The following is a 14,411-nucleotide window of genomic DNA, read 5'->3' as shown; positions in this document are numbered from 1 at the left end:
GCCTCCCTCTCTCTCTCCACATCTATCTTTCTCTCTCTCTCCCTCTCTCTCCCAGACCATCACAGACAACAGTCCCATGAAACGCTCCGCCTCCTCCCTGGGCCACGGCAGGTCTGGGAGGGGCCAGAGGGACAGGGGCGAGTCTGATGACTATGTTATGGAGCGGGTCATCCCAGAGGAGGGCGGAGCCCCGAGACATGGACACCATCGACGGGACCGGAGTCACCGAGCTTCCGAGAGGTCCCTCAGTCGGTATACTGACGCAGACACAGGTCAGAGAGAGAGGAACCACACACACAGACACACACAAAATGACTTGACACCATGGTAACCATGCTGACCACCTGTTTGGCAGGGCTGGGCACAGACCTGAGCACGACCACACAGTCAGGTGACCTACCGCCCAAAGAGAAGGACCGTGACCGCGACAGGGGTCGGCCCAAAGACCGCAAACACCACCACCATCACCACCACCACCACGGTTCTATTGACAAGGAGAGATACGTTCCCGAGCGCGAGCGTGGCGAGTACAGTCACAGACATTCCCGAGACAGAGACCATGAGCGGGACCGGGAGCGCCGCTGGTCACGGTCTCCCAGCGAGGGCAGGGAGTGCATGACACACAGACAGGTGGGCTTAATGTGTGTGTGAGTTCACACACACTGGTCTGTTTCCTTTACAACAGGCTTGCACACAGTGATCCAGCCATGAATGTTGAACAAGCGCATGCCAATGAGGAATGTCAAGATTCAGGTTATTCAAATTATTTCCATAGCTAAATAATTGGCATGTTTAATGCCAGTAGAGGTCCTTCCCTTAAACAGGTAACTGGCTGGGTTGAACGATGTGAGAACAGAGTTGATAACTTTTTTAGTTTCCCCTAATATTTCCCAAATACTTTTTTAACTTCAGCAATGTATTGATCATTATTCACGCTTACCCCATGAAAAATGAAATTGCTGCTTTCTGAACAACATACACACTTCACACACACGCATAATGACGCTAAAGGTTGTATACAGACCCCCGCAAGAAAGTCCCACAAGATCAGACACTTGCATTTTAGGTATCTTGATGATCAGTATATTTAGGGTGGACTGCATCACATTTGAAAGTCTTCCAGAAATCAACTTTTTTCCCTTTCTTTTCTCCTCTTATATTTTTGTGTTCTCTCTCTCCTCCGCGTGACATGTTGCTTCTCTCTGTATGCCCTTTCTGAACCAACTCTGTCACATCCTTTGCTCTGTTGCTTCTCAATGTCTTTCTTTTTTGCTTTCCTTCCTCCTCTCTCACACAACTGGTTGCTCTACTCTACTTATTGTTGCCATTGTTGTTATTATTGTCTCTTGTTCTCTCTCGCTCTTCTCTACTTCTCCATCTCTGTTTTTCCCCTCCTCTCAATCTCTTTTTCCGTGTAAAATGTTGTGGTTGTTTTTTTTATTTGCCTTGTTTCACTTTTCGTGTAGGGCAGTAGTTCGGTGAGCGGAAGCCCTGTCCCCTCCACCTCGGGGACCAGTACCCCGCGCCGTGGGCGTCGCCAGCTGCCCCAGACCCCTGCAACACCCCGCCCCCATGTCACCTACTCCCCTGTGGTCCGTAAGGCCATGGCCACCCCTCCTGGAGGGGTCCTGCCTCAGGGCCGCCTTCCGGCACCAGCCCCACGACGGTTCTCCCCTGAGCCCCCTCAGGGCCCGCCTCCCCCTGCCCCCCATGGCTCTCCCCGCCAGTCCAGACAACCCCCTCCACATTGGGGAGATGGGAGCAGGGGCTCCCTGGAGGGCGACGGATGCTTCTACAACCAGGACTACAATTACGAGCGTGAGCCGCCACCACGCCACGAACCACCTGCCTACGAGCAGAGCCTTGCTCCACAGGGCAACCCACACCCCCTTACCCACCCACTACCACTGCCTCCACCCCACAACCACCCCCAGCCTCTGCCTCAGCCGCACCTGGCCGGGAACCCCCACTCACAGCCCCAGCCCCACCCCGTACCCCATCCCCAGCCCCACCCTCAGCCCCAACCCCACCGCACTTCACCCAGGACTTCTCGCCATGCGCCTCCGCTCATCACGGCCATTCCGGGCGGCCCCGGCCAGCCACCCGCGCCACGACGCCTTCCCAATGGCTACCGCTCCTCCTCCCCCTCCTCCCACCACCACGGACCCCCCCACCCTGCGACCCACAAGATCCCTCCGCCCCACCCCAGGGGCCCACGCAAGGGCCTGCACGAACCCTACAGCGAGACGGATGAGGACGAGTGGTGCTAGCCTCTGGGGAACAGGGAACGAGGGAGAGGGGAGGACAGATGAAGGGAAGGAGGGCTTTGGGAAACACAAAGCCAGAGCATGAACTGCCGACAGGGGAAACCAAGGCATGATTCTTTCTTTCCTTTCTGTTGTTTTTCTTTTCTCGTTTCCTCTGCTGCTCGGTGTTTCCCATGGAGGAATAAAGGGGGATGAAAAGAAGGGGACGACTGCCGATAAAGAGGGATCGTGGGCAAGAGGGTTTAGGAAAATTCATCCCCACACAACCCCCCCCCCCCCTCCTCAAATAACAACACAGCCCAGCTGTGATGCAAGGCAACAAACCTAACTCAAACCTAGTTTTTCAAAATGGAGGTTGGAGAGGAGAGATACTGCTCTCCTTGTATCACTCCGAGTCTTCAGGAGAAAAAAGGAAAGACAGCTACAACATTGAAGTTCAACCAGACGTGGAAAACTTCTAACCTGAGGAAGAACAACTACTTTTTTTGCTTTTTAGAACTAACTGGAGTTGCGTTAGTTGTAACCCCCCCCCCACCACCACCACCACCCCACCCCCTCACCCCTCTCCTGCAGGGGACAATATTGATGAGTTTTATCATCTGTGTTTACTGTTAATAGTGACATCACTTGACTTTGAGCTTTCCACCTATGTGTGGTGAGTGGGTAACTGGGGAAGGAGGAAGGGTTGATGGGTGGAGGGTAAGGCATCTGGACTCACCAGGAGGAGTAAGGGGGAAGAGTAAAATGGAGAGTGGAGTCAGGTTCTCCCCTTCTCCCTCTCAAAAAAATAAATACACACCCACCCACGCAACCAAACGCAACCAAGGAGGGAAGAATCACAAAAGTTGATGGAAAAGTATTTAAAGCACACACATGAACATATACACACAGGCACGCACACACACACACACACACAGAAACATTTTCTTCAGTATTTCTTCTACTCCTGCGGCTGCTTCCTCCTCCTTTACTACTTCTACTTCTTCAAAACATGAAAGCTTGAATCTTTTGTTGCACCTGCTCAGCTTGGTTTAGATTTGTGGAGTTTTAAGAGAAAAAAAAAAAAAAAACAGTGGAATACTGCATGAATGATACAAGAAAAAATTACGTAACAAAGAGAAGCTACTGTATGTGGGGGGAAATGATTCCTTGGTCTTTTCCATTTATGGTCTTGAGGGTTCTCTCTTTCTTCCAGTAATGTCTTTCTCTCTCTCACTGTGTTGAAGGTCAAGTAGTGGGTAGGGAAGGCAGAGAGATGGATATATTTATGACAGACCCACATAAAGCCTAATGATGAGGCAGAATGATTGTCTACTTATATTTTGTTCTTGTTGGAATGTTCTGTGCCAAATGACTGCCACTGACAAGTATTAAAATGCACAACATTGTTCTAAAGGAAGTCAGAATTTTTGTAGCTAAATTTCAAGAAGGGAAGAGGAAAGGCGTTCACAAAATGTTGAATTTGGTGGAAGGCAAATAACCTAGCCTCCACTTGACCAAGTCTTCACTCCAACCAGTATCGTCTCATGTCTTCCAGGGTTTGAGTTTCTTCGTAAGAGAAAAAAATGTGAGTAAGAGAGAAAGGCAGAGAAATAAGGGAACCTTTCCATTCTTTGTTTATTCTTTGAAAATATTGATCATGGTTCTACAGATACCATTGAACAACGATAATGATCTTGAGGATAACAAGGATGATGATGTCCAAGCTTGTGAGAGAGAGTCTCCTTAAATTATGTTGTTTGATTTGGGTTTCATATGAGACAGTACTGCGCATCACCATCTTTCTCGGGTGAAAAGGTTTTGAGTCGACTGGCCAGCCAGGTGGGTGGAGCTCTGTCCCACACACAGACGCATCTTGGAAAAGATGTGTGCTGTTCCTCAAACTATACTCCCGCCCTCTAAGTTTGTTCACTGTTCAGCCTGTAGTTTCTCTCTGCAGGACCCTAAATGAACTACTTTGCCAAAGACAGTACTGTACGTTAATACTGTATTTGAAGCAACTGAGTGTGTGCTCTTTTGATCACTTATCACTGGCTACCTAATCGAATTAAGGATATACTAGTCCCTTTGGGTGTTTTCGTTATAAATTGATAGAGGGCTGCTAATGGGTAGCTAAATGTAGCCCCTCCAGAATTGAGGTCATGACAAAGCCATGAGAGATGGGAGACAGAGTTCCACCGCCAACCCAGGCCCCTACGTGGCACTGTAGCAATGCATTGCAATCCCACTCATGCTGTTTCACCCACCCACCCCTCTCTGACCACCCACTCCCCGACCACCCACTTAAATACTGAGTCTGATGTTGTTGGTACCTGTGCCACTGTTGAAGCACCTCATCTGTGTTCAGGACGTGTAACAGCCAATCCAATTGTACCTGAACTGTCTCACAGCCAATCAAACTGCATGGAATGAACAATGCGGGTGTTTTTCTGACAAATGTCTCTGCCCTGTGTCGCCCTGATCTTTCTATGTGTGTCTCAAACAAAAATTCACCTAATGTTTCCCACTCTGTCTTTCTCTTTCAATATTGAGACAGAACAATTGCCACATTGTCATTACATTTAGACATGCCACGAAAATAATAACGATTATTATTACATATAGTACTAGTGGAGTTACAATACTTTGCATTATGAACATCATTGTGATTATTCCAGTTACTTCTATCATTTTTATGGAATTTATTATTTACCATGATTATGGTTATTATTATCATTGTTGTTATTGCCAAAACTACCCACACTGCACACACCTAGTGTCCATGCTTTTCCAATGCTATCACAGCGTTGGAATTAAAGAGCAGTTGGATCTGCATTATCTCCCTCAATGTATTTGCCACACATGACCAGAGAATGCACAGAATACTGCCTAACAGTGTTCTTTCTATGTAGGAATGTCAAAGATGTATATTTGTTACAGTACTACACACAGACAAAGCAGAGAGCCTTAGATACACGCTCATATGTGTGTGTGTGTGTGTGTGTGTGCGTGCGCATGTTAATTATTTATTAAACTTTGTTTTGCCTTTACATCATTTCAGTTTTTGTGTTGCAGTATTTGTTTGTTTGTCTATGGGATTGTGAGGGTGTATTCAAGTGTATGTGTGTGTGTATGTGTAGGGACAAGAGACATGATGTTAGTCACCCTCCAACATAACAAGGAAAGGCCCAACCATTACTGTCAATATACTGACACCATCCAACATCCTCGAACACCTGCTAAATAATCTCATAATTACTTCAAAAGCAATGTAGGAGCTGCAAAGGAAAAAAAGAGAAAAAAATAAATTTAAGTAAAAAAATAAAAATAAAAAAAAGGGGAAAGTATCTACTTCCAGAACTGCATGTGCTATGTGCATGCCACACCGTGGGTGAACAGTCATCTTCAGGAAATAAAAAAGATGAATATGAATTCAGAGAAAAATATATAGAAATAGATTGATGTTTTTTCAAAGCAACATGTTTACTTTATTTCCTTCTATTTTTGAGAACAAAAGAGGTTGAAAATGTAAAAAAAAAAAAAGTGTTAAAAGAGCATAAAGCGACTTTGATGGGAATCAAAGTCTGTTTATTTCTGTTGCCAGTTGTTCACTGAAAACATGGAGGTGAGACACAACACACACAAATGTTCAGGACACCATAAAGAGAGGGAACTTCTGTTTAAAAAAAGAAAATACAGTAAAAAGATACGGTGAATATTCCTTCTACTCTTGGGTTGAACCAGGAGCTAGTTAAATCTGACCATGTTCCAATTTATTCTGACTGTGGAACCTTTTATCTCTCTCTCACACTCCCTCTCTTTTCTCTTTCTCTCTTACGCTGTCTCTTTCACTCTGTCTCACACTCAACCCTATCTCACCGCTATTTCTACCAGTGCATTTTGTAATTCCAAACAGAATCTTCCTAATGAATAAAAACCAGAGAGAATGCACACAGGTCGTGTGGAAATGCTCTTTCATTTCTTGGTCCGTGTCCATGTGGTGAGAGTTGTGAAGTGTTGTTTGCGTCCTCATGGGGGCAAGTGAAGGACAACATGAGTTTGCATAATGATTGGCGTGCGTAGACCACACCACTCCACTGAAGTCTATGCCCTCAGCCTGGGACTAACCTTCACTTCCTGTATCAAAATAGGCTATTCTTGTGACCAAACAGTCTGGCCATAAGTTTTGGCAATGACAAATGTTGTGTTTTGCAGTTTGCTGGATCAGTATTTGAGGAAATCATAAAATTGCCTCCATGATTATGGTTCAGTCTATGAGCAGTAGACTGGTAGACTATGAGCAGTCTACCAGTTTAGGTCAGGTTTATTACATACACAATGGCCTTGTTGGTTTTTCTACGAAGGTAAGATGTCTCAGATCCTGTCATGTGCACTAGATCTCTATGATGGCTTCGTTTTTTCTTTCTCTTTTATTCATACACCAATTTAGTTTTCCGGTGGCCTGGAAACTGTGACATAGGTCAAACAATAACGGAAGAAAGGTTTATTTAAATTTTAATATAAGATACAGTCTAAAATTATACTCAATATCAAATGTTATTTTCATGAAACATTATCAGACAATGTAATGATCAAATAGAGCTGCAAGCAGCAATGAAAGGGCCAAGCAGGTCAAATGACAGGTCAAAACACATTTTGGACATCCTCAGAATAGGGTTCTGAGGACATTTATCAAGTTTTTGCGTAAATAATGTGGAAGAAATTGGGATTTCCTGTGTGCTTACATTATTCACTAAACAATAAAACTAGTCATTGGATACTAGTTAGTATGTTCTCATGTAAGCTTGCTATTAATAAGTGTAGATTGTGGCTATGTGTCAGGGTTAATAGATGTTCGGGGGCAGGAGAAAGTACTGGCTAAACTTCCCTTGTCATGACTACAAGGAGAGCTCCAACTATGAACTCTCTAGTCTGAGAGTTGTCATGTGCTGGGAGCAGTGAATCTCTTTCTCTGAGACTGTTGCAATGTAATTACTGCCTGACTGTCACCATCTATGTTTACATTCTTGGGCCCTGGTTTTCTCTCCCAATCTGCAGATTGATAGAACTCAACTGAACTTAGTCACTCTGTTTATGAAGAGACGGACAAAACATTTTCTACATTATTAAACATTATTAACCCATCAATACATCCAACTTTGCTGAGATACGACCCAACTTTCTTTTTGGCAGCTACCCTCCGATTTTGATTTGGCTCTACAGGACAGTTTCAAAGATCAAAACTCTATTTGATAACTTTTGTGAGGCTTGGTTTTTACACCCGTCAATAAAATCTAATATGGCGGCCGCATCAATTTGGTTAACATGACATGTTAACATGTGTGAGCCTTGGGATCTCCCAATATATCACAAGACAAAGCAATAACTTCATTCAGGCAAATACATGAACAGTTACTAGCAAAAACACATTTTTATTATTTTATTTTTAAAATAATAATAATGCCCCCCAGTACAGTACCACACAATAAAACAAATACCAGTATTTGAAATGTATAAAAAAAAACAGAAACAAAAAACAATGAAAGCAAAGAAACCGTTGCATCTCAGATATTCTCCCTAACTTCCTTCATGTTCTTACGGATGGTGGCGTATCGGATAATCTTGATCTCTGAGCCTCCAGACCCCAGTTCCTCATCCCAAAGGTACTCTGGGGAGAGGACCTTGGTGGGCTTGTTCAGCAGCATGTAATGGTTGACATGGCTCTCTTCTTGCCACTTAGCCTCAACCTCCACCAATTTGTCAGCTTCTAGGTTCTTGCGGCAAGTTGTGACCAGTTTGTAGACATCCTCCACATGTCCTCCGAAGAAGCCCCCTGCGTAGTAGTAGTCCCCCTGTCCATATGGGATGTAAGCTTTGGAGATGAGTCGTCGCTCGTAGCTGAAGTTATCCCGGGCGCTCTTGTGCAGCCAGGGGTTTAGAACTCCCACCTAGAGATCAATTGGAAAGAGTCTGTGTGAAAAATGGATTCTAAATACTGGGGCATTTTTGTTTAATGCACATGGTGTATTTTTATGGTTTATGTTCTTCATAACCTCATGACTTTATGTAGTCCAGATCAGGGTTGCAAAATTCCAGGAATCTTCTAAGATAGAAACTTTCCATGGGAATTAACAGGAATATATGGACATTTTGGGGAATTAATGTGAATAAACTGGGACTGTGCAAAATTGCAAGTTAGCCTTTAACAGGGAACTTAAATGTAGTTGGAAAAAAACACATTGTGCAGCATAATCATGGTTTAAACAACCAGATTTCATAGAAATTCAGTTGAATTTCAGCCCTGCGTATTCCTCACACAGGGCTCATTCCATCACATTCACACAGCACACTACTTACTGCAGGGCTATTGAGGCCACTCCCCATACATGCTTTATTGTTGATCAACAAAATAATCAATTAAAGTTCTAATCACAATTTATATTTTGTATTAGTTTGCATGCATTTCAGTTGTTTAATAATGTTTAAATGTTTAATGACGAAACAAAATGTTTTATGCTTGTATATGATACGGTTCGTATAAATTACCCAACATTTCCCATTAATTCCCGTAAATTCCCTGTCTTACAAACTTCCCATGGAAAGTTTCTGGAAAGTTTCCAGAAACCCGAACCCACCAGCTACAGTAATGGTAGGCTTAAAAAAAACTAAAATCATGGCTGAATGACTACAAATGATGTCCACTGTATTAAACTCCATACAAAATCTGGTTTCAGATTTCTACACTACCTCCACTACCATTTCCTACCATTTGTGAATATAATGACATTTTGTTATTATCATTAAGCATTTTTCACTGAGATGTGTAGACAAATAAATGAATCACACCTGCCGATCCACAAACTAAATTTCATAGACAGATCATGAAGCCTGTTTATATATCACTCCTCTTCCTGCTCAATGCTGAAACCATGAATAAATCTGACCAGGACCTATTAACTCTATCTCTCTACCATGTGCAGATACTCCCTGGAGCAGACACTCCCTGCTGTATTGGGAATGTGTTAATGACAAACCACGCTTCAACAGCCTATCCATTTCCATTGCCCTTAGTCTGGACCTGCATTCATTCAGACCCATCAAAACTGGTTGATGCTTCAGATCTCAGTTTATGGAAAGCAAATCTTTTTACCTCCAGATCCTCAAACTAAAGACCAATTTGACCTGCAGGAGTATTAAAACTACCTTACAGAATGGGTAGATGGATTTCAATATGTTAATGTAAAGGGCTAAAACCCGCCTTCAAGTGGGCGTCCTGAACGGAGCAGGTGTTTCGGAATCATATTAATTGGGGTTTTCTCATCCACAGGTGAGCTGTTGCCTACACTAACGGCTGGGATTCTGGTTGTGTCGAGCTGGACATTGGTTGCATGCAAGCACACGCCATGTTTATTCTTCACACCGTTGTAGTTTTAGCCTAGGTAATAATAATCCGTGGGTCGACCCACGGATTATTATTAACAGAATCCCAGCCGTTAATGTAGGCAACAGCTCACCTGCGGATGAGAAAACTCCAATTAATATGAATCCGAAACACCTGTTCCGTTCAGGGGGAGTATATTAACATTTTTCATCGAAGATTTAACCACACATTGATTCAGTAAACGACTTAAGCAGCAAGTTCAGATCTCACAGAGTAAAGGTAATTACAGTATCAAATATGTATTTACATGTATTCATTTTGCCGAATTTGTTTATCCAAAGCAACTTATTTTGACATGTCTCACTCATGTCTGAGCCTTACCAGCTTCCCCAGGATCTCGGCCCCAACATGGCTATGGAACTTCATGTCCACATCCACGCAGAAGAGGTAGTCTGCCTCGTGGCGAATCCGCTCCTCAATAGCCACCTGGATGAACTCCATCCTTCTCATGGAGATCTCCTGCCAGCGACTGAATTTGGGTACTTTGATGATGCTGATTTGTCTGCCTGCTGCTAGAGTCACATTGGGCACAGCGGCCGGCTGGTCGGTGAAAACATAGAAGTGGACGTTCAGTCCCACCTGAAAACAGAGCCAGAGGCTTGAGTCTCACAGTGGTGGTTGTTCACCGAGAAGCCTTTTCATTTTACTGTTTCAAATAAGCAGTATGGATGTTCCAAAGACATTGTTTATTATTATGTTATGTTATTATCCTTTATATAACTCGGATCATAACTTATGTCACACCATGTAGTGCTTTTCTGCTGTCTCCAAGAAGTCTTGCAGGTAACGAGTGTATCTGAATGAAGAGAAAGGAAAATGAATAGTAACTTTAATGTAGATACGGTACATAGACATTTGTTTTACACAGTGTGTTGTGGAATGTTACATTGTAAAAGCTGTACTGTTGTGATAAATACTTTGTAATCCAGACTTGGTGTGTAAGGCCTGCTCAGAGTTTTAGCATTGATATAGAACAATATCATGAACTACAGTATGGAAAATATGGAAAAGTCAACTTTCTGAAACACCCTTACAGTCATTCTTATAACCATACCATACACATGAGAGAAAATATGGAGGATTTCAACTGAGGGGTTGCTAAAAAGTAACCCTATATTACATGGACAAGTAGCATGTAAAAATAGTCTTGTCTACCTAGAGTGCACATGCAGTGAGCGCATGAAAGAAACAATTGAAAGCACTAAGAAGATCATAGGCGTAGACGAGTTTACAACCTATAACCAAAGCAAAATGGATATCACTTACTTGGCAACTGCAAACACAGTGGTTGCTATGATCCCATTGTAAAACTTGAAAGACTCTTTAATAATAGCCATGTCGAAGGTCCCCTCCCAGACTATAGGTGCCAGCCATGGGGTGATGGTCAACACATCTGGTCGTCTGCAGGGGACAAAGACACACCTTTAAAACGTCTGAAATATTTGAATATTGAAGTTGAGGGGTTATGACAGCTACTTACTTTGGTTCCATTATCCTAGCTTGACTTGTATGGTCCTGTCTGACATTTTAAAATGTTTAGATTTTCAATTTAGTCATCACTCTTTTATTCAAATCGCCAATGAAGAAATGTGGTGTATTTGATTCAAATCCCAGGGGCGGTAAGGAACAGGCTTACCCTTCCTTCAAGACAATCTGTGATGCACTCTTATGACACTTGCTGGATGTCTCACTGAATCAGAATTGAGATGATTCAATTGGAATACACACAGATTTAACAACTTGCTGGACCAGATTTGTGTATACTTAAAGTACCAGGGGATAAAAACCCAGTTTAACTGGATTAGTAAAAACATGTAGCGTTGTAATGTAAATGTGGTAATTCCAACTGTCATATGAGACAGACACTAAAAAGCAAATACCAGCACAGTGTGTGACACATTCTTTGGGGAATGTGACAGAGGACATTCTCTTACCGTGGGACGTTAGAAGACTGTTGTGGACAGTAGTACCTTTGAAAAGACAACTAGGAGTAAGCAGTTTGTCATTCATTCATTTACTTTTTTTGTTTTGTTTGAAGAGATGGAGCATCGTGTTTTTTGTTTATTATTTGTATAAAACATAAATGTAACTTATTCCGATCTCCAGAAGCCACAGTACACATCTCATCTGACATCCCTGCACCCACTGCAAACTTGAAAAACGTTCAAACACCCGTTCGTGTTTGAACGTTCAAGTTTCTCACATTTATCCTCAAAGTTTTGTAAGTTTGCAGTCTTTAGAAAATCTTATTAGGGGCCACACTCACAAGAAAGAAGTTTGACGTTTTAGCAAATTGTGGTGCTGTAAACGAGGGACAAACTTTTAGAAAGTATCTTGCTTTCATACAATATGAACTAGAGCCAAAGGGTTGATCCTCATAGGTTTATTTTATATTATTATTGAACCTTCATTTAAATGAGCGAGTGATCAATAATTATTTTATCATTTTACATTGTGGAAGATTTTTTATATATATACACATTTTTATATCAATTGTGTGTGTTTACAATGGCAGCTTTCCCCCCGTTCCCCTCAACTGACTTGTCACTTGCCAGGAAAGATAAGATATACCTTTATTCGTCCCACAATGGGGAAATTCGGGCATTGCAGCAACAAAGTGGACAGAAGTTATGGAATGCCGAGTTAGTCAAAATTAAATAAATAGGTAAATAAATTGATAAATAAATATGGCTATGAAATAAATTCTGAAATAAAAAAAAGATGGCAATAAATATAGCATTATATAATTATATAGCTGAATCCATTTACCGACATCAATAAATAAATACATTTCAGTCAAGACAATCACGTATTAGATTTGAGCATTTATTGTTACATGATATGGACATGTAGATTTAACTTTGGCGGAGTGGATGATCTAAGGGAAGCGCTCCCTGCCTCCTCGATGCAACACATCCATACTTGACATATGAGGCAGGGAGCAATAGAGATATAATCCCCCAGGTGGAAAGAACATACAGACAGTATGGGGGAGAAGGGGATGGTGGAGGGGCGCAGCAGCACTGATCATACAACAACCAGGGTGAGTGTGTGCGTATCCGCGCGTCTTTTAAAGACGCTTTATCGGACGTGGCCCAATGGATATGCGCTGCTAACTGCGGAGGAAAGGAAGGTGGAGTACATTTTTAAAGGAAGGTGAAGGAAAGGAAGGTGGAGTAATTTTTTTTTTCAAAATGACGTTTTTGAAAAAAAAACATTTATTTATTTAATGGGACTTTTATTTCCTAATGCCACATTTATTTATTTTTTTAGACTTTTATTTCCTAACGCCACATATATTTCCGAGCACCACATTTATTTCTGTGCTGTATTTATTTCCAGTCTCAAATGCAAACGAGAGGGGCGTGGTTATCTTCAGACCAACGCAGCTGCACAAGATCGAAGGCAGATAGGGACACCTAGATTCGGTAGATGATGGAAGACATTAGTCGTGTCAGAGATCGCATGCTGGCCTTATAGATCAAATTGATCAGCATGGCTTGTCAGGATATATTATTTTGGCACACATTGTAGATTTTGTAGATCAATGAAGGTTAACTCTTACCACTCTACCATGATTTGTGTAAACCAGAGATAGAAAGCAAGAGGTGAGGAAGAAGGAGTAGGACAAGCCAGAGCTGAGGAGAATGTCTCAGGAGATCAAGAATCAAATAATTCCTTTTATACCCAAGAACAACTAATCACACCACAATCTTGACCCTTACTTATCAACATCACTTGCAATGCTACAGTAAGTTACACAAAGATATGTGAGAGCCATCAAGTTGAGACTCCATCCTGTAACTCCATATTTTACCATATGAGAGGTGGGGGCAGGTTGATAGCCTTACAAGATCAGCCTTTATTCTTCTGCCCTAAGTACACCATCTTTTGGTCAAAATACAAACTCAACAATTAATATTCATATAGGCTATTGTTCCTACAATTAACATCACCTGTGACCATGCATCCTCCTGTAACTGGTGTTCCGGTAAATCTTTTTCAAGATTACCCTTTATTCTTCAACCCTAAGTTGGCCTACACCATCTCTTGGTCAGTTTTTGGCACTTTCTTCATGAGGTGCAGTTTGTACAAGTAATTTACTTGTAACTGGGAATACATGAGATTGCATTACATTTCACAGTTCCACATGCAGAATTCACCTGCCATTACATGAACATCTCACTGTATCCATATCCATGCTCTGTTCAACAGGATCAGAATGTGCAAATCGTTTTTTATATTCATTATTCTCAGGGCCGGCGTTTGCTATAGGCGAACTATGCAGCCGCCTAGGGCGCCATGTAGAGAGGGGTGCCAAATTCAAAGTGCGGCCATTAATTAACCGTCCCGCACCACCAGCAGAGGGCGCCGAGGCGGGGCGGGGAGGCGTCTCTCCGACTTGCGCTCCCGGGGGGGGGGGGGGGGGGGTGCTGTTTAAACATCTTGCCTAGGGCGGCGATTGGTTATGGCAGGTCAGAGTGGCTCTCGGCAGATCCAATAGTTTTAAACTTCAACAGAGTACCCGCCTACAAGGAAGTCAACGCTTGTCAATGGAGCGAGGCCAGACTCTCCGTACAAATGAAATGTACGAAAGTCTGGTTAGGACCAGGCTAGAGAGAACTACCAGTAGCTACCATTCTCTGCATCCATTTCTGCGGCAGCAGTCAATGTCTCTTCGTCACCTAATCATGATCATCATCCTTTGATGAAAAGCATTCTGT

At 42.7% G+C, this 14,411-nt stretch overlaps 2 protein-coding genes across 5 annotated transcripts in view; one reads left to right on the top strand and one right to left on the bottom strand.

Moving 5' to 3' along the window:
- cacna1aa (calcium channel, voltage-dependent, P/Q type, alpha 1A subunit, a) overlaps window positions 1-2,270 on the top strand; it is a 73,178-nt gene extending 70,908 nt beyond the window's left edge. The window contains exons 50-52 of the mRNA XM_067232720.1: window positions 56-272; window positions 356-630; window positions 1,467-2,270. Coding sequence (XP_067088821.1) covers window positions 56-272; window positions 356-630; window positions 1,467-2,270 — 1,296 coding nt within the window. The remainder of the gene's footprint in view (window positions 1-55; window positions 273-355; window positions 631-1,466) is intronic.
- The window catches only part of LOC136941056 (histo-blood group ABO system transferase-like), a 45,715-nt gene that overhangs the window by 24,675 nt on the left and 6,629 nt on the right, over window positions 1-14,411 (bottom strand). The window contains exons 3-9 of one of the 4 annotated variants that reach the window (XM_067233443.1): window positions 11,622-11,657; window positions 11,324-11,377; window positions 11,168-11,206; window positions 10,954-11,088; window positions 10,432-10,483; window positions 10,009-10,266; window positions 7,810-8,194 (exon numbers count right to left, since the gene is read on the bottom strand). In XM_067233443.1, coding sequence (XP_067089544.1) covers window positions 7,811-8,194; window positions 10,009-10,266; window positions 10,432-10,483; window positions 10,954-11,088; window positions 11,168-11,206; window positions 11,324-11,377; window positions 11,622-11,657 — 958 coding nt within the window. In that variant the 3' untranslated portion in view covers window position 7,810. Of the gene's footprint in view, window positions 1-6,744; window positions 8,195-10,008; window positions 10,267-10,431; window positions 10,484-10,953; window positions 11,089-11,167; window positions 11,207-11,323; window positions 11,378-11,621; window positions 11,658-14,411 lie in introns of those variants that run through there. The other 3 variants (XM_067233444.1, XM_067233445.1, XM_067233446.1) reach the window with 3 other exon arrangements.

Source organism: Osmerus mordax, chromosome 3 (genome assembly GCF_038355195.1).
Source record: "Osmerus mordax isolate fOsmMor3 chromosome 3, fOsmMor3.pri, whole genome shotgun sequence".
Taxonomy (NCBI): Eukaryota; Metazoa; Chordata; class Actinopteri; order Osmeriformes; family Osmeridae; genus Osmerus; species Osmerus mordax.
Note: the sequence above shows the minus strand (reverse complement) of the source record. Positions and strands in the feature narration are given on the sequence as shown.